This window comes from Ursus americanus, chromosome 11 (assembly GCF_024610735.1).
Source record: "Ursus americanus isolate L20-20 chromosome 11, mUrsAme1.1.p, whole genome shotgun sequence".
Classification (NCBI taxonomy): Eukaryota; Metazoa; Chordata; class Mammalia; order Carnivora; family Ursidae; genus Ursus; species Ursus americanus.
This window is the reverse complement of record NC_142137.1, coordinates 42,206,564-42,233,950: the sequence shown is the minus strand read 5'-3', so window position 1 is coordinate 42,233,950 and position 27,387 is coordinate 42,206,564. Positions and strand designations below refer to the sequence as shown.

The 27,387-nt window shown below is 38.0% G+C and overlaps 1 protein-coding gene and 1 pseudogene across 3 annotated transcripts in view; one reads left to right on the top strand and one right to left on the bottom strand.

Annotated features, from left to right (window-relative positions):
* Window positions 1-27,387, top strand: part of PTPRK (protein tyrosine phosphatase receptor type K) — a 541,453-nt gene that overhangs the window by 187,091 nt on the left and 326,975 nt on the right. For all 3 annotated transcript variants that reach the window (XM_045805582.2, XM_045805583.2, XM_045805581.2), the window contains exon 3: window positions 10,514-10,785. In XM_045805582.2, the coding sequence (XP_045661538.1) occupies window positions 10,514-10,785 (272 nt within the window). The remainder of the gene's footprint in view (window positions 1-10,513; window positions 10,786-27,387) is intronic.
* On the bottom strand, window positions 26,473-27,030 carry LOC123797604 (large ribosomal subunit protein uL23 pseudogene; annotated as a pseudogene).

Here is a 27,387-nt window from a genome sequence, read left to right as displayed (position 1 = left end):
GAGCTATCTATTTATATGGAAATATAGAGCCATGTACAGTCATTCTCTACTAACCTTGAGTTCTGGCTTTCTATTATTAATAGGGTTCCAGTATATCCAGACAATAGGCTGGAATTGTTAGTAGGATATTTGGTCTTTCGACAGTTTCCAGAGACCGCAGGCTTTACTACCTCCTCTTACCTTTCACTGTTTTTTCCAATTTGGGTTCCTTTGAAAAGGTAAGTGATGATTACAAAATTGACTACAGGACAAAGACTCCCTTGCTTTTTGGGGTAATGTAACTCTGATTATTCTCTCTAAAGTTGCTTTTCATTTTATCAACTGCTTCTCAAAACATTTCAGTACCACATAACATAAAAGCTGTGTAGGTTGGAGAGCCATGGGAGGAGAGCCAGGATTTTAGAAACTGGACAAATCTTCGAACAGGAGATCTTAAACTTACGTCTATGGTCTTTACAGTTGTCAGTAAAGGGAAGTGTGTGTGTGTGTTCCTGGGGAAAGTATTCTATATTTATATGAGATTTCAAAAAAATAAAGAAGAAAGTGAGAAAGAAAGGTTAGAGAGAAATAGAAGGAAAGAGCTGGGAGGGAGGGTTGAAACCCTGGGACAAAAGGGGTGGGGTAGGTTGTAAACAGAAAGCTTGAGAAAGGTTCAAGTGCCTGTGAATTGGAAGATTTTAAGTATACTCCATAACATTATCATCTCATTTTTCATCTTTGAAAATGTTCTTTTCCTACATTTTCTAGTTTGATTTTGTCTACTATTGGATGGAGAAAGGAATGAATCTCTCCAAAGGAACAAATATTAAGGACCTACCTAATCAGTGGGCTTTAGCATGTCATGTAGACAATCTCATTTAGTCCTAAGAGCAGACCGCAGTGGTGGAAGGATTTCAAGATAAGGAAACTAAGACCAAAAAAAGTTAAATTACTGCCCAAGCTAAAGAGTTAAAGAGATGGGTAGGAGATAGGGAAAAGTGGCGTCCTGAAAGACCCTGGAGAGAAAAGCCCAGCAGATTATAAAATCAGCCTCTTCTGAAGAGGAGGCAGATGACATTCAGTGACACGTCTAATAATCCTACTGCACAGGTTCTCTGTGTCCCACAGGGGAAAGTGAAAATTTTGGTTGTCAAAGTAAGTGCCAGGTTCATTCATGCTTTTACTTTCTAAAACGTTGTAGGGGAAGGAGATTAAACTATAGCACAATGTTCAGTCCAGTTCCTAAATCTTAACATGCAGGTAAACTCCGTGAGGAGACTAGTCTCCCAAGAATGATAAATGTTGTGCTAATTTTACACGAAACCTTCTTTTTAGTGTTTTGTGTTGTCTGAAAGTTTTAGAAGCTGTCCTATTTTCAAAGGTCAGTTGGACACCTAGAACAAATACAAAGCTGTTCCTCTCAGGGATTACAAGAAATTTTATTTCTGCAGAATGTGAATGAAGCAGTTTCATATTTTGCCAGGGCAATGGAAGGGACATTTTAGGGAGAGAAAAGTTGTTGGAAATGGAATTCTGCTAAGATGCAAGGTCAGTCCTTTCGTATTGGAGTTTGAGGGACAGTTTATTTTTCCCACCCTGACGTTTATAATGTGTGTCTCATTCTGTCTTTTGGGAACAAACTATATGATATAGGGAGTGAACTCCATTAGAAGAGAGGCATAATCCTAAGAAATAATAGACATAAAAGTTTGAAGAATTAATAATAGACCATGCAAAAAAATGAGGGCACCTATCAGCCTTACCAAAATGTTGTAATCTTTTGGGGAAATTGTCAAGATTGAGAAGATTGATTTAAAGTCATTTCAGGTTCTATGTTTTTTTCCTCTTTGTTTTATATTTGAAATAAAACCAACACAGTTACCATTTTTGAGATTCTTCATTTTTTGCTTGCCTCCAATTCAATTCACCAAAAGTTTACAGCTGCAAAAATCTCTCTGTTAGGTACAAGGTGGAAAAAAAAAAAGTTCGTGATCTCAAAAAGCTCACACTGGGATTGGGCAGATGCACAGATAGATATTGTATATTTGGTGTATAAGAGAGCATTACAGAAGTGCTAAGGATATGCAGAACAGGAAACACTGATAAAGAGTTGTCAAATTTTGTCACAAAAACATTTAGTCTCAAACTAAATGCTCCAGACATTGTTCTAGATTTTTAGATGAACAAGATACATGAACTCTGAATTTTTTGTGGAGTCTTTCACTCAAGTAAACAAATTCAGTAAGTGGCAAGTGCCGTGAAGGAAATAACAAAGAATGACATGTTAGAAAGCATCTTAGAAGGGGGCACCTGGGTGGCTCAGGTGGTTGAGTGTCCAGCTCTTGGTTTTGGCTCAGGTCATGATCTCAGGGTCCTGAGATCCAGCCCTGCATGGTGCTCCACACAGAGCATGGAGCCTGCTTAAGATTCTCTCTCCCTCCCTCCCCCACTCACGTGCTCTCTCTCTGTCTCTCAAAAAAAGAAGAAAAAAAAGAAAGAGAAGAATCTTGGAAGGAACTACTTTAAGAGACCAAGGAACGCTTCACCAATAAATGGCATTTGTGCCAAGACCTGAGTGATGAAAATAATCCAGTGGAGGGGAGAGTACTCCAACCTGAGACAGGCATAAGCTTGGATTTTTGATGGGCAGAAGGAAGCCCACTGTATCTGGAGCATATAGAAGAAAGGGGAAGGAGATCATGTGAGAGAGGAAGTCAGGGGCCAGATTATATTGAAGCCGATAAGCTAGAGTACAGAGTTTGGATTTAATGCTCATTGCACTGTACAGATGAAAAATGATTAATTGTATGTTTTGAAAAAAATAAATCTAGGTGTCTGTAGAAAGCTATTGTAGGGCAGTTAGTGTGAAAGTCATGAAACCTATTGGGAGTGGTTCTAGTTGTCCCCATGAGGGGAGATCGGAGTTGGATAAACTAGTGAAGATCAAGAGACGTGGATGAGTGGAGGACATAGTTTGGATGTAGAGAAAAAAGAAATTGCTAGTGGATTATAAGAGGAAATTGAAGGATGGGGAAAATCAAGCTGATTTCTCGGTTCTTAATTTTAGTCACTTGGTATATTATGTTGCCACCTAATCAGATGAAGAAAAATGGGGTGAGGAAAAGAAGCTTGAATAAAGGAAATGAAAGCGAAACATACGAAAAAGTAGGCAATGTCGTTGTCTTTAGCACAAAGGCAACAGCAACAGAAATGCTTAAGTGATATTAATTTCACGACAAAGAAGAAATCATCCCAGATGGTCTGGGACCCCAAATCACAATTTCAGTTGTTACTGTTCTCTCTACCCATGGATCCTGATTACTGCTTCTTAAGCTGGCTGGGCACAACTATATTACCATACAGCATGTCTGGTGTTTTCACACCAACGGTTTCTGGCATGTTCTTTGTTTCTACTAGGAAGATCTCACTCAATGCCAAGAAATAACTGTTTTGCACAGTGTGTTGGTGCTTTGGTAGCTATTCAAAATGGTCCTCAGAACACACAAAAATTATTTTATTAGGATAGAATTTTACTTAAGCCTTTGGACTCTGACTGGAACTGTGTCATTGGTTATTCTTGGTCTGGATTTTTCATTCTACATAATCATGTGAACCAATTCTCTATAATAAATCTCTTTCTGTGTGTGTGTGTGTGTGTGTGTGTGTGTGGTGTCCCAATGGTTGTATTTCTCTGATGAAGCCTGACTAATACACCTTTTATATTTATATTGAGGTACAAAAAGTCAGCATTTTTTTGATTTTTGTTCTCCAACCTATCATCCCAGTGAAGACTTTCATTTCATTGAGTACATATTTATACCCTGAAGAGACTGGGTGAAGTAGATGCAATATAAATAAAATCACTGAAAATGTTGTCATTAGAGAATAAAGATAAAAGGATTATATGTATTAATATTTAGTGGCTCTCCACATGTGGTCCTGGGTTTCTAAGACTCTTTCCGGATTCAGCGTGGTCAAACTATTGTCATAATAGCACTAGGATATTGCCTTCCCTTTTTTCTCCTATTTTCTCCTGAGTATATGGTAGAATTTCCCAGAGGCTACATGATATCTGATATTACAACAGAGTGAATGGTTAAATAAAAACAGGAACCTAGCTGTCTTCTATTAAGCCAGACAAAAGAGATTTGCAAAAATGTAAAACAATGCTCTCTTCATATTATTTTATTTTTTAAAGTATTATTTATTTATTTATTTGAGAGAGAAAGAGAGAGTATGAGCCCGGGTGAGGGGTCGGGAATGGCAGAGGGAGAGGGAGAAGCAGACTCCCCACTGAGCAGGGAACCTGATGTGGGGTTCCATCCCAGGACTCTGAGATCATGACCTGAGCCAAAGGCAGACGCTTAAGTGACTGAGCCATCCAGGTGCCCCTCTTCATATTATTTTTTGTTTGTCTTAGAAAATATAGTAGTTTTGGGGCGCCTGGGTGGCACAGCGGTTGAGTGTCTGCCTTCGGCTCAGGGCGTGATCCGGGCGTCATGGGATCGAGCCCCACATCAGGCTCCTCTGCTATGAGCCTGCTTCTTCCTCTCCCACTCCTCCTGCTTGTGTTCCCTCTCTCACTGGCTGTCTCTATCTCTGTTGAATAAATAAATAAAAAATAAAAATCTTAAAAAAAGAAAGAAAATATAGTAGTTTTTATAAAAACATGTTATTTAGATTAACATGTAATGGATTTACTTTTGTTAATCCTAAAAGAATTAATAAACCTTTTTGAAGTTTTTCAATTTGAATTTCTAATATGGTCAAGATTGATAGTTAAAACTCACAGAAACAAAAGCTCTTTGATGTCCTCAATAATTTTTAAGAGTGTAAAAGTGGTCCTGAGACTAAAACATTAGCGAACCTTTGCTCTAATAGAAGGTGTTTCATCTACAGAAGAGTGGCTCTCATAAAAATGTTAAGTGTGTACTTCCAAACATTATACTCTTTCATCAAGTGATTCTGTCTGGAAGCACCATACACCGGTTCCAACTGTTTATTTTATTTTTGCTGTTGTTTTGACATCTTCTGATAATTTCTCTCACATAAAGGTAAAGTCACTGCCTCTATAGTACATGTTGTTACATTTTGAGAGCTGGTTTCTTTGTCTCCGTCTCACTTACTCAGTCATCCAGATAACCAACTAACAAGTACTTATTGAACTTCTACCATATACAAGGCCCTCATTCGATGCTGTGCCAGTTTTCAGTTCATTGTTTTTGCAGCTCCCAATCCACCCTTTATTACCTGTTCTGGGCTAGTGGAGGTTGACTGCTGAAGCATTTCTCTTTTGTAGCTAGTGCAGCGCTAATGCTACAGTCTTGTAGTTTGTCCACAGTGGGTGCTGAAGGGATTTTAGCAGGAAGGTGCTTCTACTCCTGTTTGAATTGTGCTTCTATTTTAGTTTTTTTCATGGTGATACTGAAGAGCTGGCAGTGGGTCAGTGATGTGCACGGTGCATTCAGTCCCTTACTGTGCTCCCGGCCCCACTCCTGGCCTAGTGACCTTGCCGTGGACCTCACTGTGGGCCCCCCCACGTGCTCACAGCACACGCCCGGCCTCATGCCATCCTGATGCATGGGGTCTTTCCTGCTTGTGGACCAGCTCTGGCCTGAGTGCCCCAGCCACCTTCTTCACCATCCAGTGGGCTGCAAAACTACACCTTCTTTCAGGAGATCTGATTCTCAGCAGCCTCCGACCTCTTTCCGCATCTGCCCTTCCTTGGGTATTGTGGTTACTCTTTGGGTTCTCTTACAACTTCAGAGTTTCTGCGTTTCATCGTTTATGATTCTTATATCACACTTTCACTGTTACATTTTCTGTGTGGCTTCTCTCTGCTGATGGGACTCTGAAAAAATTAGGTGCTTTTTATCACTCTTCGGAGGGGGATAAACAATCCCTGTATAAATTATTTAAAATTTGTACAAAAGCAGTGCATAATTAGGGGCCAGAACCAGGAAGGCAGACTGTGTATCAAAGAACTTCAAGGCAGGAAAAGCTCAATCTGGATGGGGTGCTGAGGAAGATCAAGGGGCAAGAATTGGTGCAGGGCTGAGATGAGGGAGGCTTTCTTACACAGACATGAGCCCGTGCTGGAGAAGAAACTGGCATGGTGTGCGGGGAAGTCGTGAGGGCTCTGTAAGGTTGGAGGAGTCAGGAGGTACAGTGATAAAGATCATGGAGGGTCGTCAGTACCAGGCAGAGAAGTGGAAATTTCTTTGAGTTTAATTAACAGGGCACCTTCAATAAGTAAGAATTGATTTAGTAAAAATATTATGTCGGTATACTAAAGGATATTATAAATGGAGTTTTAAGATGAAGTATGGAAACCTGTTTATCATTCATTATTTTCTGTGCAGTTAATCCTATTTCCTGTGTTATTGTTATTTCTAGAAGTATATCTTAAAGATAAAGTTTTTGTTAATACATAAAATCCGTAGGACATTATTTACTCATCTAGATATTAGACTATGGCATTTTTGAATATGGGACTTGTTTTCTTTGGTATTCTTTTTAAATAAAAACTGCTATTTAGTCTACGCACTGCCCCCCTCTCTTTTAATGAATTGAAATAAGAAGTTTCTGATAGTTGTATTGTGTTTTTTTGAAAGCCAAGGTGCTGTTAATCTGTAGGATGCAAATAGGATTTATTTTTAAAAGGCAACTACCTATGTTTATTTCTTAAGTATTTATCATTATTTATTTGATGTTACTTATGTAAGATAATCTTCACGTAGTCTCTCTCTTTTTAAAGTACAAATCTCATGCATGTTCATTATGGAACATTCGCAGTGAATGTACATGAAAATAAGAAAAGAGAAGACAGTTATAGCTCCCTTTTGATAATATAGTTAACTATTTGCTATATATTCTTTTTTCCCGTCATATGTGCGTGCATATGTGTACCTATGTGAATACACACATTTACACAATTGTAATTGTCATTTTTCAAAATGGGTATAATATTTTATAACCTGCTTATTTTTTTTAAAGATTTTATTTATTTATTTGACAGAGAGAGAGACAGCCAGGGAGAGAGGGAGCACAAGCAGGGGGAGTGGGAGAGGAAGAAGCAGGCTTCCAGCATAGGAGCGTGATGTGGGGCTCGATCCCAGAACGCTGGGATCACGCCCTGAGCCGAAGGCAGACACTTAATGACTGTGCCACCCAGGCGCCCCTATAACCTGCTTATTTTACTTAACATATTGTGAATATCTTCTATCAAGTGGTTTTGGTAATTCGTTTTTAATGACTGCAGAATTATTCATCAAATCGATTTACCATAATCTTACAAATTGCCTATTATTGGACATTTAAAATATTTTTGTTTTTCTCTGTCTAATTTTTTTTTATTTTATTGCTTTTAAAAGATTTTACTCTTAAGTAATCTCTACACCCAACAGTGGGACTCAAACCCACAACCCGGAGACCAAGAGTCAAGTGCTGTACCAACTGAGCCAGCCAGGCGCATATTTTTCTCAATTTTGAATAATGTAATGATGAGATGGACATCTTTTTTTAAGCTGTATGTTTGTATAATACAAATTGTTTATCTAGTTTACATGCTTTGATTTGGAATCACCAGCTGAGGATATCTATCTCTTTTAAGATTTTCGATTCTCATTATCAAAACGCTCTCCAGAAAAGCTATACTTTTTAAAACAAAATTATCATAAGTCTAGTAAGTTTTTCTTTCATGTCTTAAATGATATATTTGAGACCTCTGTTGCTCCAGGAACTGCAAGGAATATTTGTAGGGCCACATGAAAGAAATCACATTAATTAAAGGTTACTACATAATACATGTTTGACACAGATGTTTCATTATTAAGTCTTGAGATAGGTAAATCAGAACTAAATAGAACTGAACTCTTATTAGAAACCTGAGGGATTCGTTAGCTGGTGACAGAACTATAGTAAGTAAGCTTAAATTAGGACATAAAGAATGAGGGAAATGCATATCGTAGAATTTCCTGACACTAAGTGTTATAGCCAGTTATTCTGGGAGACTGTAGCAGTAATTTTTAGAACTTGATAAGAATAGCATAGTGTTCTCAATGTTTGGGATGATGAAAGTAACTCTTATGTCAAATAGGGAGCTACTTTCATGGTGCCTACCGGGTAAATTGCCACTATGAAATCGGTTGGCAGAAGTATTTGGTTGGCTCTTTGGTGCTAGTGCTTGCTTCTTCCTTTCTGGAACCATGCAATAAATGCATATTATTTCATAACACTCAGAAAATGTAGCAATACTTAGGCTGCACTCAAAGAAGCCCATTTAGCAGAAACATTCTATAAGAATGAAATATCAGCACTTTTTTTTTTTAAATTAACTTGTATTGAAATGCTGGAATAGTTTGAGTAAGCTTTTATTTTGTGACTTTTGTCTTTTCTAATGATCCAATTGGTAATTCCTACAAATTAATATACTTTGCTCATCCCATTTCCTTAATAAGAAAATTATCATAGCTTAAAAGTGCAACTGGATGAAAATTGCTAAATGGTCTTAATGGTAAATATCACAGTATGTAATTAAGATGTTTGACAAAGCATATTTTATGCCAAAGTTTATTTTATAATGGAAGAAAATAACTACTTGAAAGCCTGTAAGTCAATTAGAGAGCACTACTTTGAAATTGACAATCAGAAACCATAATTGATAAAGACTTGTAAAAATAATTTAAATTCACTACTGCCATAATATATCACTGAAAAGAAAAAAACTGTTGTAGCAGTGGAGAAATAGGTCACAGGTTTGTGAAGAAGCTGAGGCCCACTCACAGTGAGTAACTTGTCTCAGGTATCAGGCCTGGTCTTGGTTAAAAGCAATCATTAGTCTGCTCTGCTTTGGTGAATCTGAAAGAAATCTCGGTAGATCAGCCCTGGACCTCAGAATGTGAGTATAACCAAGAATAGAAACATCCTGCCTGAATAAGTTGGGTTGGGATCCAGGATATCCTGTTTAAAAAAAAAAAAAAAAAAGACATAATTTCTCCAAAAATATACATGACCAATTTATTCTATTAATGTGCATGCAATCTGTGAGAATCAAGAAGAAATAAAAAAAGAGAATTTCAGGTTACAAGAGAAGATGAACACTGAGAAAAATAAAGTGGAAGTAATATCAGTAACCATCACTATAGTAAGGATATTCTGAACTTTGCCTGATAACTGATGGTGTTATCATATGAAATCTTTACATAAGTTCTGAGCTCTGGAATGGGCATTCATCAGATCTGAAATTTCAGTTTCTTAGGTAGTAGAAGTCCTCTTATCTGCCATGATTTGAACTTGCTTTTGGGGTTAATTGAACTAGTTAGATTAGTAGTCAGTGAGTATTTAGTGTGTTATATAAATGTCATTATGTTTTAGGGAGGAAACAGGGTTGATCAGTCAGGAAGAGAGGTCCAAGTGTAATCCTTGTAACGCTGGATTCTGTAATACTACACCTAATACATTCTAATTACATCCTAGGGGTGTATTACCATCAAATTGTGTTCTACCTTAAGTGTAACAAATAGATGTATTGATATTTTTGTGATATGTATCTTTGTTAAAATCCACAGCAACATGAGAAAAACTGGTGGTTTTTCTGCAGAGGTCCTTGGACTAATAGCGGCCGCTGATGTTCAAGTCCCATGTTTGTACTTAGCACTACAGTTCTGCTGTTTGAGGGTGGAACTATGAGGTGCTATGAGGTTGGCACTTCTTATGTCCTGGCAGACAACCAAGAAATATTTATTAAGTCAAAGGAAGTGGAGTTAGACTAGTGTTTTCAAGCCAGGTTTCTCGCAGCAGAATTGGGACCAGCAGCCATGGTTGTTAGCTGATAGCTTAGTGGGCAAACCTCAAAGAAGTAGGCAAATCCACTATGTGTCAGATTCTCAGCTCTAAAAAATCAACATTTTCAACTTCTGTCCTCACATTGACACTGCAAAGTATCCTTATTCCCTGAACTTAAGTTCAGAGTGGTTAGTACAGAGTGGTTAGTCACCCCGCTTGTGTAAATGATGATCTTGGGATCTGAAATCAGAAAGGATTGTGCCTGCATTTAGTTAACCCATCTCTCTGTAAGAGTAGTATGATAGGGAAAAGGAAGGATGCCCCCTCTATGGAAACCAGGCCAATAAGGTATTGTTTCTGTTTGTTTGCTTGTTTGATAATGAAAGACCTTTGTTTAGTAAAACTACGGGATTGGGATCTGGATTTGAACCAGGCTCTACCTACTCTATCTGACTATGAGTAAGTTACTAATTGTACTTCAGTTTACTAATTTGTAAAACAGGTTGTTTCAGAGAGTAAATGAATTGATATGTATTATGTCCTTTGAACAATAACTGTTACTTACTAAAAATTGAGTTCACCTACTTGTTTGATATTTTTCTATGACTCTGTTCTGGAAGACAGTCCTTTTGAGTTAAATTTAATGGTCAAAATGGATTCCTATTATTTTTACCATTTTTTTCTGTTATTAGATATTCCCTTTTGCTTTTGTGTCTATTTAGCTTTATTATGTATAATGTCATTTCAGGTTCCTATATGATAGTGGACTCTTCAGATCATGACCCTGGAGAAAAAGCCAGACTTCAGCTGCCTACAATGAAGGAGAACGACACTCACTGTATTGATTTCAGTTACCTGTTATACAGCCAGAAAGGGTTGAATCCTGGCACTTTGAACATATTGGTTAGGGTGAATAAAGGACCTCTTGCCAATCCAATTTGGAACGTGACTGGATTCACGGGTAGAGATTGGCTTCGGGCGGAGCTAGCAGTGAGCACCTTTTGGCCCAATGAATATCAGGTAATTGCCTATGCTTTTCTGGTTTATGCTTTCCTGTCATTGGATCTCACTGTATATGTAATACTTAGAGGTAAATGCTAGCGCATTGGAACAGAGATCATCTCTTTCGCCCTCCTCTCGCCCTGTGCTTGAGGAAATGTTTAAATGCATTGACACACAACCTTCAAAGTAGTGAGATTATTTCCACATACTGAAAAACAGTAGTTTTAGGTACAAAATTTGTTGGTTGTTTGACAAAGAGCTGCTTATTGACAGATTTATTTCCATATCTCTGTTCAGGAAGAAAAAGTCCTTTTGATTTGAGTGCATTATTCAGACTGGATTGGTTGCTGACTTCTGACAATAACACTTGGAAACTAAATATGAAATAGTGTTTCATGAATTATATCATCTAAGGGGGAGGCATTTTGAATAATTACTTACATTTTTGTCAGTTACATGGAGTTTCAAAATAAGCAAACAAAAAAGGAAAAGTTGTCCGCATGTCTTTGTTTTTTTCCCCCAGAAATACTTGATTTAATTATGATTAAACCAGACAATGAATAATATATCTACTTTATGTTTCGTGAGGCTGATTTTATATGGTTTAACAAAAAGTGATCATTTACCAGTTTGGAGAGTTTTTCAAAATCCTTCCTATAAGGTTCAGTAGCACTATCCTCCGCTTTTTGAAATATCACCTTATGCCACTTCGCTTTTACTAAAGCGAAGTTTTAGTAAACCGTTACGCTAACCGAAAGAAATCTTAAGAGGATTTCTGTTTTTCTGAAAAAAGGTGAAAAGCTAAAATAGTGTGCAGACTTTGTTTTGCAGCGAGCCATTATGGAAGCAGCCAGCACGCAGGCTGGCTGCAAGAGGGGCCCCGCCAAGCTCCTTCCCCAGGAACTACCTTCAACATCTTAGCATCACGCTACCATAGCTTGAACTGTGTGAGCCTCTGTGCTTTATCTGGATTTATTTTGTACATCTGTTAGCAAGATGTGTTCTAAGGTATCAGAAAAGGCGAAGAGGTTATTTTTGGGTCTGGGAACGCCCCCAAAAATTTCCATATAAATTAATGTAATTGCCTCTTTATCCTGTTTAGGTTTATGAAAAGTTTCATAAGGACCCTATACTGTTCAATAGCAGGGGAAATCTGTCCCTGGACCCAGAAAATTAACTCTTGAAAGTTCACTTTTGCATTAGGTCTTGAGATTTAAAAGACTTGTCTATTTGCCGTTTGTTACAGAACCTAATGAGAATACATTATGTAAAAGTATATTTTATTTTGGTTAGTGGGTAATTTATAAGCTAAGAACAGTTCATTTCTGCTTTTGAAAAATGAACTTCAGGTGAAACTTGTCTTTATTCCTCAGGGAGGGAACACAATACAATTGCTTTGTCATGAGTTGATTTTTCTATTTTATTAAAAAGCCTCTTACTTCATAGGGATGGTTCCACAGGTCAGGTTCTTTGTTCAGGGTTATGTGTCTATTGACACATACTCATCCAGTACTAGTTGGTTCCGTTATTCCTGAGCTGAAGGATGTTGTTCTTCAGCCTAGGAAAGCTATCTGCTTTTCCAGGGCGCACGGCTCTGGGAGGGCTGCATGTGGTAGGTGGGTGGCTGAAAGTGTATGAAACTAACGCTGAGGCACTGGAAGCAAGATCGGTGGGCTCATCTCTGACAACGGTGGGTTGGCATTTGCTGGTTCACCCTCACAACGCATTGTCCTTTCACTGACTTCACTAGAACCTGTTATTGGAGCTTAACACTGAAAAGAAAAAGCTCTGATTTAAGAAAAGAAAACTATCAGCAGATTCAGCCTCCTTAAAATAAATTTAAGCCCAAATAACAAATTAGCAAAATTATTAAAAATTTGGTTTCTGGAGTCAGATTGCCTGTATTCAACACTGTTTGCTGTTTGCTATCTGTATAGATTGTTCTTTAAGGAATCAAATTGTTAGTTATATCTTTAAAGAAAAACATAGAAGTGGATTTTGATAAATCCAATAAGTAATAATACCTAGGTGTCATGCTAATATGCCTTCACAACTAAGAAATAGCATACATATAATTAATTACCTTTTCTTACTTTTTGCAAGATCTGTCTTTGAGTCATTGATATTTTAATAACATTTTCTTATGGCACACGTTTCTGCAATATTAATTTTAATGTTGAGTTACACTATCATGGCCTGGATGCTTCTTTGTTCAGTCTCATTTTGCATGACAAAACTCCCCAAGGTTATGTATATCTTTCGTGTTTTAAGCAGTACAAAAAGTGCATGTGCAAGTTTCAGCCTGGCCAGTGAGATCTTTTTGGGGATTTCTTGTCAGAGAAAAAGATTACTACATAACCTGGAAGCTGTGGGTAAATGTTTCTTTCTCGCTGATTGAAATTTGAGCAGTAGATCATTACTTAAGTGATTAATTACTTTTCTTCCACATCTTTTTCCCTTAACCCGCAAAACTTAACAGTCAATGAGAACAAAAACCATAGTAGAATAATTTTTATTCATGTGCTTAGTGCTCAGTAGATTACTTGATTGATGATTACATTGATTCTGTCATTTAGATACCTAGTTGTACCTCTATGTCAGTTATTGGTAACACCAGCATAACATAAGCTGTATTTATGTAGCATTTTTGCCAGTAGGAAATAGCATGAAAAACTTTTGACTGTTGCTTAATGCAGAATCTTATGGATTTTTAAAAATTAAAATGTAGTCAATACATTGTGCTATGTTAGAAGCCTACCGACTTTTTAATTCTTAAAGAAACATTGTATTTTTAAAAAATTTTTCCTAGACTCTAGATTAAGTAGATTAAGTAAATTATGATAGGCATAGAAACTATTCTTCCAGTTTCAGTTTATTCAACTTCAGTTCTCCAGAGATTTTACACTCTCCAAAACCTCTTTTAAAAAGTTTTTATTTTTTTAACCTTCTCATTTTTTGAATTCCCTTTTCTTTTGTATTTCTAGTGGAAAATCCTATCTTTTATTTGCCTGAGCCGTTAGTTACCCGACCATCCCTCCAATACACTCCTTCCTTATCATCAACTTCAACAACAACAATCAAAAAGAAAATTACCCCATGGTGCTACTACTTTTAATTAGTATAGGATAATTTTTATATAAAAATCATACTCCTGGAAGTGGATTTAAAAAAAAAACAACAAACCCCTGTACAGGCTAGCTCTCCTTTTTCTGTTGAACTAAAAATCTGGAACAGATGTAGTATATCTTTGGTGTGATTTACCCTTCCTAGAAATTTCAACTAGCCAGATGCCTAAACAGAAGATGCCCAAACAGGAAATTAATTATGTTGTGGACTATAATGAGGAAATACCAGTTTTTAACCCCAAGGAACTTCAATTCTTATTTGAAAAAGGAAAAAAGTAATATACATGAAATTATGAAATAAAGGAAAAATTCTGAATTTTGGTTACCTGTTTGGAAAGGTGTCTGACACATAGTATGTGTTTACCATAAAGTTAGATTAACATGATGGGTAGATAAAAAAATTGCGAACTCTGTTGGATTTAATATATGCTCAACATTTTCTTCTGTTTTGAAAGCGTGGTGTTCTTCTTTTTGCTTGTTTTTTTCTCAAGACTAAATTTTTGTAGAGCAGTTTTAGGTTCACAGCAAAATGGAGAGGAAGGTGCAGAGATTTCCCATAAACCCCCTGTCCCCACACATGCACAGCTTCCCCCATTATCACCATCCCCCACCGGTGGGACATTTATTATAATGGATGAGCCTACCCTGACACATAATAATCACTCAAAGTTCATAGTAATTTTATTTTAAGGTTTACGCTTGGTGCTGTAGAGTCTTAAGAGTTTAAACAAGTGTGTAATGGCATGTATCCATCATTGTAGTATTATAGAGGATTTTCACTGCCCTAAAGATCTCTGTGCTTTGCCTATTCATCTGTCCTCTTCCATGTTATTCTTTTCAGGTTTTGTGTTTGAGAGAGAGAAAACAGGAGCAAGGGGAGAGGCAAAGGGAGAAGGAGAAGAAGAGGGGCTGCAGAGGGAGAGGGATAAGCAGATAACCCACCGAGCAGGGAGCCCATCATGGGGCTCGATCCCAGGACTCTAGATTTTGTGTTTGTTTTTTTTAAGATTTTATTTATTTATTTGAGAGAGAGAGAGAGAGAGCACAGGAGCAGGGGGAGAGGCAAAGCGAGAAGGAGAAGCAGACTCCCCGCTGACCAGGAGCTGGATGTGGGATTTGATCCCTGAGCCAAAGGCAGACATTTAACTGGTTGAGCCACCCAGGTGCCCCTAGGTTTTGTGTTTATTAAAATGTCTACTGGGGTGCCTGGGTGGCTCAGTTGGTTAAGCGTCTGACTTGTGCTCAGGTCATGATCTCAAGGTCGTGGGATCGAGCCCCAGCTTGGACTCTGTGCTCAGCATGGAGTCTGCTTTTCCCTCTCCCTTTGCACCCCTCCCTCCCTGTTCATGCTCTCTCTCTCTCAAATAAATAAAAATAAAATGTCCACTTGTTTGAGAAATTATTAACATGAGATTATACCATGCTAACCCCTGGGGACATACAGGCAAATCCCTTTTCTCCAGAAGCTTATGTTCTAGCTGGGCACTGGAGGAGATAAAAATGTAAATCAGATGTGGGGTCGGCCCTTAGGGGGCCTAGTCCAGATGGGAAATATGAGATACACAGAGATAAAACTCAAGACAATATAGCACTTATTAAATGACTTAAGAGAGATAAATGTAAAATATAGTGGGGAAAATGAAAACAAAAGATTTGTTTCCAAAGTAATTTAAGGCATAAATGGGACTATAATTCTTGTCTCTTGATTCCTGTATTTCTGGATTCGTATGCTTTTCACTGTACCGCATTGTTTTTCTTAAACTACAGTTATTTGGAGCCAACACTTTCTATAGTGAAAGAGAACAAAGAAATGTAAATTTTGTTTATGACATAAGCGTTGCAATGATATACTAATATATAAGGAACTGCTTCTCACCTGTGTCTTCGGAGCAATAAATGTCTTTTTGGCTCAGTATACTAATTATAGGAAGTATCATATCATATATTTTTTTTATTTGCCATGGTTACAAGTTGCTAATTCTACCTATTTTTATAGGCCTCAAGTGAGTACTGTAAAATTTCAAATTGATCACCAAATAGAAGTAAAAAAAAAAGAAAAAGATACCCAAAACATTATGAGGCATTATCTCAGTGTTAAATTTCAGCTGAAGATCAACACACCTCTAAAAGTGTAATTTTCTCCAGTCTGGAAATCTGACCTGTCTTGTATGCATAAAACTCAGTTCTGCTTTGGGATTAAATCCATTAGTTTCTTACTGAACAGTGAGGTTGTTACCAAATGAGGCAGGCAGACATAACTTCTAAAACTATTAGTGGAAACCTAATCTGCTGTTTTCCATTAACTGGGTGCACATCATTAATCACAAAAATGATGCATGATGAAAACTACAGGGGTTTGGCCAGAAACTGGAAAGTGATAATGTAGCACAATGTGTCTTTTTTTTTTTTTTTTTTTTTTTTGCTCCCTAATTCACTGAGAAACAAACACTGAACTTTTGCAACCCATTTTCTTCTTAACATTTTCTATTGGCTTGAAAAAATGTAAGAACTGGACAGGCATGGAATTTTCTGGTTTTTGTCTCCTTTTTAAAGCTTTATGTTAACATGTATTGCACTGATATTTTGGCAATGGAATGATTGTTACACTCCAGAGATACTGCTGGCTTTGGATCTAAGAAGATTAGGACTTAAACCAAGTGACTGTCTACTTAAATAAAAAAATCTCTCCAAGATTGATCTTTGGGGATGGGGCTGAAGTAGGAGCATGCTCATGAACCAGCCATGCAAAGAGTGAGGAAAAGCACTCTTGGAACATTGCTGATTTATACTAGTCCTCGTTCAACCGTGTAGAGTCCCACTGAAGCAGGGAGGGTGGCAAGGTTTTTCTTTCCTAGATGTATTAGTTTGCTTGGCTGCCATAACGAAGTACTACAGACTGGGTGGCTTAAGCCACAGAAGTGTACTTCTCTCATGCTGGGAAGTCTAAAGACCACAGTGCTGGCCTCTTTGATTCCTGGTGAGAGCTCTCCTCCTGGCTTGTAATGGCCACCATCTCACTGTGTCCTCACATGTTGGAAAGAGACAACTTTTCTTCTTCTTCCTATATGGGCATCAGGCCTATCAGATGAGGGTCCTTTATCACTTCATTTACCCTTAGTTAACTCCCAAAGGCCCTATCTCCAAACACAGTGACTTGAGGATTTGGGCTTCAACGTGAATTTTGGGGGGCAAGAGTTCAGGCCTTAGAACTAGATGTATATTACACTTACAACTTTTTTATTTATAAGCATTATAAATGACCCATCTCATCATCTTGTATAACAGTGTTGCAGATATTATCTGTTCCGTCTTTGTTCTCCTCTCTTTCTTGCACACTGGCAGGACTCCCTCCCACCTTACTTACTGTCCTACGTTCCTTTGCAGGTAGGAGTGGCCATATGACATGACTCTGGCCAACGAGCTATGAGGGAAAATGTGCTGGGGGACTTCTGGGAAAGATGTTTGTCCCTGATAAAAAAGAGAGACACATGTTCTTGCCCAAGAGCGTGATACCCACTGCTACCGTTGTCTTGTAACTATGAGGAAGGCGATAACCTGAGGGTAACAGAACAAAGTATGGAAGGGGTCAGGGTCCTATCTCAGGCAAAATAATAACGACAATAATATTTAAGATAAAAACTATTTCTAAGCAACTTTTAGATGAGTATTCTCCTATGCGGACAAAAGCATTCTAATATACCGTGTCACATCTTTCTTGAGCTTTCAAGCAGTCCCAACCTATAAAGCATACTATTTGTGGATAGCACCTGTGAGCCATATGGCAGAATTAGAAGTATCTACCTATGAATGAAACAATTTTTCAGTCCAGTCGTACAGAGATGACAGACCTATATACTTGAAAATGTAAATAGGTCTGTAAGGCAATGAATCAATGACTGGAGGGAGTAGAAAGAAAGGAAGGAAGGAAAGATCATTTGTTGGGTGTCTACCATGTTTAAGACACGTGGGCTGGGTAATTCCATGTCTGTCATCTTCAATTTGATTTAATATTTGTTGAAGTGCTAAATGAATGTTCCTTATCTTCATGCATGGACTAAGTTGCTGGTTATTTAGTGGTCAAAATTATTCCCCCTTTTGCTCTTAATCCATTTACTCTTGCTATTGAAAGTTTGGACTTTAGCCATATCAGTGACTTCTGAATTTAGTCACAACTAGATAGGCTTATTCTTCTTAAGGCAATGGTCATTGCCTAACATGGGCACTTTGGCTCATTTTTACATTGTCTAAATACCTTCTGTTTGATAGGCTATTAACAAAGCAGCCTTTTGCTGCTGATGTTTAATCTTAATGATTTCCTATTTGTTTCATTTAAAGTACTCCAAATGGGTTTGGAAAAACTCCCACGTTATCATAGTCATTGTTTTCATAAAACTTATAACCCTGTGAGGATGACTTCTCCCCTCATCCTGAGGGTGATTTGCTTTTATTATAAAACATTTGCTTTACTTTTCCTTTAGATTCTGTAATTGGTTCATTGATGAAACTTACAGTTTGTAAATAAATGTAAACAAATGAAGACGAGAGTCCCGCTTGTTAACACAATAATTACTGCAAATAGATGACGGAAGTCAGTTGTTATTCTACTAAATCATACCTGTTTTTATTTAGAGTAAGCAGGAGCTGTCAAGTGCCCCTTCACAAATTCTTTTGAGAACTATTTCCATGAAATTAATTCACTTCTCTTTTAAGAGTGGATTGAAAAATAATGAGCAGTAAGGAGAGTTAGGCAGTGTTTGTTCTATGTATGACTTTTTTTTCTTTAGGAGTTTGCTTTATCCAAGGGGAATGGGGAAGACAGATGGTCCAAAGAGTAGAGGAAGGAACGCCAGTTCTTTGCTGGCTCACTCCCTGCATTCACTGCGGCTTGTTGAGTCTGCTTTAACACGTGTCTGCTTCCTTGTTTTCCACACCTCTTTATTAATTATTTAGCATACATTTAATGGGCTCATCTTCATGTACCAATATTAAAAAAAAGATGTATCCTACTGGGGCAGGATTCCTACCCAAACACAAAAAAATGTGAGTTTTTCCTTCTAATCAGCCTAATGATGTTTCTGACAATGCTGTGCCATTTATTAATGCAGTGCCATTTCATATAAGAGAAGCATAGACAACAATTTAAAATCAATTCTTTCTGCAGTTATTTTGTCTGCTGCCTTTGATAGTTAATTGGAAGTGGTCTTTTTTTTTTTTTTTTAGGGCTTTCAAGTTTCTGTACAACTTGAATTTTTGTGTGACCTCTTTGTCCATTTCCATTTCAGAGACTTTTTTTTTTTCTTATTTTAGACTACACGCGGTATGTGAACAAAATTATTGGGTCTTCGTAGGAAAAACAAAACTGAGTGACATTATGGTTTTATTTAAAAGTTAACTTGTATGCTGCGGGGGTTTCAGTTTTTATTCTTAGAGCAATAATGGAAAAATAAAAGGATATAATTATTTTAGTATGAATTTTTCAGTGGAAAGAGTATAGTAGGAAGGAAATATAAGGGAAATGTCAGGCATAGAGTTTGTATCTATTTTACTATTCTTTTATTTTTATTTATTTATTTATTTATTTTTTTAAAAAGATTTTATTTATTTATTTGACAGAGATAGAAACAGGCAGCGAGAGAGGGAACACAGGCAGGGGGAGTGGGAGAGGAAGAAGCAGGCTCCCAGTGGAGGAGCCTGATGTGGGGCTCGATCCCATAACGCCGGGATCACGCCCTGAGCCGAAGGCAGACGCTCAACCGCTGTGCCACCCAGGCGCCCCTATTTTACTATTCTTTCAGATGGCATTATGTAGAATCTATTCTGTTGTTGGTAACACAAGTTGGAATATAAAGGGAAGCAGACTTTGGATGCTGTAAATTAAAACATCCACTTATGTAATCTGGTGGAAAATTTATGATTAATTTTAGTTGTTTTCATTTTCAAAAGGTGTTTTTAAAACTGTCATTATAAAACTAGCTGCTACATGTTATTTCTGCATCTAGTTATATAAATAACCATTGCACACACCACTGGAATTCCCTGATGAGATTTAGATTCTTAATATTCTTTGAATGATCTTTTTAAAAATCATTCTTCTTAGCAGTAAATTCTTCTGGAAGCAGTAAATCAATTCTCATTTTATGTTTAAAAACAAGGTCTGTAGTCATAAATTTATACCAAGTAATAATTCAATAAAGTAATAAAGAATGGAAAACTTCTAGCACCCAGAGATCAAAGTTTATCAAACCTAAACATCTTTAGATCCCGATATTTTGCAAAAACAGCACAAATATAATACTTGGAAACAGATGCAGTGATTCTGTGGGTTAATATTTACTAAAAACACTTTTGGTTTGATTGTGAACTTCAGTAATGTAAGACTTACAAAGGGATGAAGTCCGCTTAGCCCCATAAATACCAGGATGCATTCCTTTGTTGTTGTTGTTATTTATTTATTTTTTGATTGCTGTTCGTCTTCTTTTTCTGTTCTGTTTTCTCCTCTTCCTGTTTTTCTCCCCTCTCTTGGTGGAGGGGGAATTGTAAGCAAATCAATAAACAACCAAATAATTTTATTTATTGAATATATATATATATATATATATATATATATATATATATATTACACTAGGTATTCTGACATGCCACCTGAGAATTAAGTCTTTTTTTTTTTTTTTTTAAATGTTAGTATGATATAGAGTGGAGGCCCTTTTATATACTGGGTAGAAGTTTAAACTAGATGTCATTTGGCCTGTGTTCAATTCCTCGTCCAATGGTCAACACCTCCTTGCTCATTGATTGACTATTTTGTGGGACCTTCAGAGTTTCAGTCCCTGCAGTATGGGATGGTAGCTAGTCTTCATGTGTTTGATGAGGTTCAAGGAGGTAATGAAAGCTGCAAAGTAGTCTATTTAAAGCTCATATTTACAAATGAAAAACTGGAACTAAAGCTAGTAAAGTGAAAAAGAAACAGACTTGAAAGGATTTGGGATTCTGTCACAGCATAAGGGAAGTAGAATATCCGAGCCTAAAGAAGACATGGAACCCAGAGTAGCCATGAGGACAATAGTAACTTTGACTTTCTCTGTGAAGGTCAACTGTGAACAACTCCTTTCTTTATCAATTTGACAAGTATTTATCAAGCAACCTAATCTACATCAGATTCTGGCTGCTGGGGATGCACCATGCTGAAGTCTGAAAGTTCCTGTTCTCCCAGAATTCCAGTCTTGGGATGTGGGGGGGGGGGGGTAAATAAATATGAGAAAAAGATTAGAATACAAGAAGCGCTATGTAGATGATTACGATAGAGTAATAAGACAGGTCTTGGAAACCACTTTGGACCAGGTGGTTCAAGAAGAGCTAGCTGCTTGAGAAGGTGACCTTCACCTGGAGATCTGAACGGCAAAAAGGACCTAGGCACACTAAGATCAGAAAAAAAGCATTAGAAACAGAAAACAGCTAAACTAAGGCTCTTAAATCTGGAAGGAGATTGGCATGGTGGAGGGACGGCCACAGGTCTAGGGGTCAAAAGTGTCCTTTTTAAAGATGAGATCGGGAGTTTCTACTTATATGAAGCTTTGTAATCCAAGGGAAAGAGTCTGAACACTTGATGAAGATTGTTATCAAGGGATTCTGTTTACTCACATAAACAGGTCTCATCTTATCCATGCTCCAAATGAATATTCGTCTTTAGTCTTTTCAGTGCTTACTCTCCAGTCACAGCTCTGGTTGTTTTCCATCTTGATAATGGTAACGTTTTCCAGACTCTTATAAATCAGTTACTTTTCTTGGGATGCTGATTTGCTGATATTGCATTCCTCAGATTTTGCCAATGTTTCCTTGAAAGTCAAAATGATTAGCCATCATTTGAGGTCCTTCATAATTTAGCTTCAGTCAACTGCTTCAATTTCTGTACCATTATTATTTTTTTCTTGGCACCATCTGCTTTAGTAAATTGCAGATTGCTCTAGCTGTGCTTTGGACAATTTGGGCACTTGTGTGTGCGTGAATTTGCACACAGTATATCCACCTTCTGAAGTGCCTTTGTTTCTTCCTTTCCCTTGCTACCATGAAGCCTTTGCTAGGCACTTCAATTCTCCTCATATCTGTACTGCTTACTTTGCTAATTAGACATTTAGCTTGTAATATTTCAGATAGTTTTGTGTCTTGTGACTCCAAGTGGACTGTAGATCCTCTTTAAAAGGAGACTGGGTATGCCATGAGGCCAGTGTAATATTTACATGGTGCTTTGTATTTTATAAAGCAGTTTGACAAATTAAAAAAAAATCATCCTTACAATAATATAAGGTGAATAGGAAGAGTATAATGATTTTTATTTAAGTGATAAGGACTGAGAGATGATATAAATGACTTGTTTAAGGTCTTGTTACTAGCTAGAATTGAGTTACGTCCCCTAAAGATAAAATCTAGTATCTCTGTAGTGTGCGAGCCTGTTCGTTTATTGATAATGACTTTCCAGTCTTGGCATCAAAAGAAAATTGGACTTGCTGATGAAATATTAAGTGATGGGATAAGAGTAGGGCTATAATTTTTTCACTTTCTGCAATTTTTCAGGAGACACTTTCTTTTTTTTCTTTTTTCTTTTCTTTTCTTTTCTTTCTTTTTAGAGAGAGAGAGCACAAGAGCAAGAGTAGGGGAGTATCTCTCCTCACAGGGCTCGATCTCACTACCCTGAAATCACGACCTGAGCTGAAATCAGGAGTCAGATGCTCAACGGACTGAGCCACCCAGGGACCCTAGGAGACATTTTCTTAATATTATTTGCTAATATTTCTTTAAAAAATAAGTATTTTTATGGTTTGTCTGTTCAAGAATTGATTGGATGAAGTAAGCTTAATGCCTAAGGGGCAACTCAGAACTTTGATGGACTGGATTTCAATTCATTTTCACAACCAACCATTTATTGAATTGTTACTACATGCTAAATTTGGGGAGAAAACAAGTATGAAAATAATCTCATACTTTTCTTTAGGGAATATATAGTTCACCAAAGAGATTGGCTATGTGTTTATAAGTTTTTGCGGTAAGTGATAATTAAATGGGATTTTGTTGCATAATTATTTCAGAATTTATGTATGTTTAGAAATGCTGATAAAATAATAGGAAAAAAACAAGTCTTTTGAGGGAGATGAAGCATCCATATCGGCTGTCTTGTATTGTTATTCAATTAAATGTCCAATGGAGTGAAGAAAACAATACTATTAATGGAACTCCAAGAAGGAAGCAGTACCTGGGTTCTTTGGTCAGACAAAAATGGAGCTGTATCTGAGCATACAAAGACAGCAGTTAAAGGAGGTTTAGGTTTCCCAGTTATAAGGCATAGATAGTGCTCTCAGCTGTTCAGAAACCAGAGTGATCACACTGTGTGAGGGAACAGCCGAACTGGTCTGGCTGAAGTCAGGGTTTGGAAATTGGGAGGAATGATAGATTACGTTGAATACGTTGGATCCTAATATTGAGAAGTTTCCAAATCCAGGTCAAGGGATTCGTTTGTTTTATTTTGATTCCTAACTGCTTGTGGCTCACTCAGAAGAGTCTCTTTAGCAAGAGCAGTGTGATAACAGTAATGATTTTTAAAAGCCATTCTTTTAAGACTGAGCTCAGCAGATCAAAAGGTGGGCCTTGACTTAGCATTTGCCGACCATTCCCACACTCTATTATCCAAGCCCCATCTGTTCAAACTAGACTTTTGAAGTGGCATTCCGCAGTTTGGAGGATGACCTGTGGGGGGCAAGGCATACTTTTGTTACTTAGTTCCCTGTCTGCTAGGTAGAGATTTATTTGTTATGAAAGGTAATCAGGTTTTGGCAGACAGACTCCCATTACAAAAAAAAAAAAAAAAAAAGTCTATTCAAGGATTCTGCCTTTGTCAACAGAATTGCTAAATTTTGTTCATTTAAGCTTATTCTTTCTGCTGGGATCACTGGGGAACTTTCCCTTATTATAAAGGATGAAGGATGTCCAGATGATGCTCTTCTCTTCCATCTGCCCGTTAAACCCTTAATCTCCCACACCTGGGTGGCTTCTAATCCTTTATTTGCTTTCTGTACCGGTGGTTCCAAGTGCTATGTCACGTGTGCCAAGTAAGTTTCCTTGTGCCGTAAAAGGGCATTCTCTGCCCCAAGATCTCCTGGATCATAAAGTGAGTTGCCGTTCACAAATGAACTTGCCGGTTTTAATGCAACCCACTTAGTGGCATTCACTCACTGTACAGCCAGGAGTGCCCTATCGATTGGCAGCAGGAAGCTCCTTGTTCACGTTGAGAGTTCCTTTTGCTGGGTTCCTAGCCTCTGAGAATTGTCCCTGTGCTGCCTTTGTGATGCTGCAGAAGGCCCTTTCTCCTTTTTCTCATTGCCATTTACTTCTCAGTTTGGAGCCAGTTGAGTTATTTAGTCGTTTGTCTGACTTGTAAGGCGCGGAAGTTCGAAATGAGTTTGTTTTTGGATCTTAGGGTTCTTTTTGGAAAAGAGTCAAGCAAAGAACACAGGAGACAAAGTTATCCATTCTTTCTTAATTATTGCTATACTAACTAAAATTCAGTGGGATACTTTATCATGGGGTTATGCCCTGCATTGAATTTTAGCCTCGAACCCTACGTAATTCAGAGAGCGCTCAGGTTGCAGAAACATGCGTCTCACCTCAGCTGTGTAAACCTTCCTAGCAAGCCATCTCCACACTCAGGGGGATCATGTGTATCTGTCAGCCACCTTAGGGAATAATTGGGAATCGGAAAGAAAGGCACAATCTGCTTCCTCTGTTCTCCAAGTAAAAGCCTGGAAAGATTATCTATAACTAACTAGTAAAGCACAGTGCCTGTCAGGCCAAGACAGGGTATAGCTCACTAAGCTTAAAAAAAAAAAAAAAAAAAGAGAGAGACCGAAGAAGGCTGTTCGTTTTCTAGTACCTTTACATCTCTGATTAGCCATCATATGAATAGATTGCTTTGGTTTGTAGAAGCAGAGACTGGAACTTTTTCTTTTATATTTTTCATCTTATAACCATTACTAAAAAGACAGTGGATAAAGGAGATTACTTAAACTTTAATTTGTGATCTGATTGCCTGGAGAGAGTGAACTAGTATTAGTCTGAGAATGGGAAATTGTCCGTTAAAATCATGTTTATTAAATTTGAGAAGAAGAAGAAGAAATAAAAAAATTATGAATATTTTAATTTGGAGGGAATCATTTGGAAAATATGCATTAGAAAGACATTTGTGCTTTTTATTGCAGCCAGATTACACAAAAATGCTTTAACTCCTGAGTATTGCTACAGTTCTCTTCTTCAGCAATGCAAAGTAGTTAGGCCTGTAAAAAAATTAAGCACAGTTTCTGATGTAACAGATTTGGGAGGCAGTAACTCTAGTGAGAGGAGGTCTAAGCTGTTCTGTGGAACAGCCCCCATATCCCGATATGGCTGTTGCTTTGCATAAGGTAAGCCTTGCTTCCACTTCAGGACTACTCCACCTTGTCTTGGACAGTTCCGTACTGTTCGGATGGTTCCCAGAGTTTTCTCACTCCTCCTAGACTCTGGATTCCTCCCCCCATCTCTGTCTCTGCCTTGTTCGAGAAGGCCCCATTGATGGGGCGCCTGGGTGGCTCAGCTGTTAAGCTTCTGCCTTTGGCTCAGGGCGTGATCCTGGAGCCCCACATTGGGTTCCCTGCTCAGCGGAAAGCCTGCTTCTCCCTCTCCCACTCCCCCTGCTTGTGTTCCCTCTCTCACTGCCTCTCTCTCTGTCAAACAAATAAAGAAAATCTTAAAAAAAAAAAAAAGAAAAAAAAAAGAAGGCCCCGTTTACACTTACCACTTCTGCCTGGAGGGGAACAATGCTTCTTAGGAAAGCATCTTGTCCTTGGGACTAGGGGCCAGGAGAAGTGAGTGGGAGAGGCGATGGCTCTGACTGACCCTTTACTAAGACCCTTTACAGAAGTCTGGTGAGTGCTCAGTTGGATTAGCATTCCCGGTGAGTTAAATGGAATAAGAGATTAACTCTTTGAACTAAGAAGCAGTTCTGTGGCATGGTTGTGATTTACAGCCTATTGACTATTTTTTGACTGTGCAACGAGACATTTAACATAGAGAATGGCAACCTTATGATTTTTTAAAAATTTAAATTCAATTAGCCAACTTACAGTACATCATTAGTTTCAGATGTAGCGTTCAATAATTTATCATTTTCCTGTAACACCCAGTGCTCATCACATCACATGCTCTCCTTAATACCCTTCACTCAGTTACCCCATCCCTCACCCGCCTCCCCTCCAGGAACCCTCAGTTTGTTTCCTGTAGTAAAGAGTATCATATGGTTTGTCTCCCTCTCTCATGACTTCCCATTCAGTTTTCTCTCCCTTCTCCTACAGTCCTCTGCCTTGTTTCTTATATTCCACATATGAGTGAAACCATATGATAATTTTCTTTCTCTGATTGACTTATTTCACTCAGCATAATACCCTCCAGTTCCATCCACGCTGATGCAAATGGTAGATATTCATCCTTTCTGATGGCTGGGTATTATTCCATTGTATATATGTACCACATCTTCTTTTTTTGTTTGTTTGTTTGGTTTTCGTTTTTTTGTTTTTTTTATGGTGAAAAAATTTATATTTAGATTTAGCCAGCTGGACTCAGTTTAGATGATCCCAATTTTGTTGGCAACATCCAAAGCATCATAGTCGGGAGCCAGTCGAATATATATGCCTTCTTTTCTCCATCAGGCCTAATCAAGGTGTTGACCTTGGCCACGTCAATATCATAGAGCTTCTTCACAGCCTGTTTGATCGGGTACTTGTTGGCCTTGACATCCACAATGAACCCAAATGTGTTCTTGTCTTCTATTTTCTTCATGGCTGACTCAGTAGTCAGGGGGAACTTGATGATGGCATAGTGATCAAGCTTGTATCTCCTGGGGGCCATCTTTCGAGGATATTTGGGCTGCCTTCGGAGACACAGAGTCTTGGGTCCTCGGAATGTAGGTGACGTGCCGATCTTTTTTTTGTGACTGTGGACGCCTTTCAGCACCGCTTTCTTGGCCTTCAAAGCCTTTGCTTTGGCTTCGGCTTTGGGAGGGGCAGGGGCTTCCTTCTTAGCCTTCGTCGCCATCTTCATAAAAGGGATTTCCAAGGCTCGTTTCCAGGGGCTTATAGAGCAGAGTCTCCTATACCACATCTTCTTTATCCATTCCTCGTCGATGGACATTTGGGCTCTTTCCACAGTTTGGCTATTGTGGACATTGCTGCCATGAACATTGGGGTGCAGGTGCTATTTGGATCACTACATTTGTATCTTTGGGGTAAATACCCAGTAGTGCAATGGCTGGGTCAAAGGGTAGCTCTATTTTTAGCTTTTTGAGGAACCTCCATAATGTTTTCCAGAGCGGCTGCACCAGCTTGCATTCCCACCAACAGCTTAGGAGGGTTCCCCTTTCTCCGCATCCTCGCCAACATCTGTCGTTTCCCGTCTTGTTAATTTTAGCCATTCTGACTGG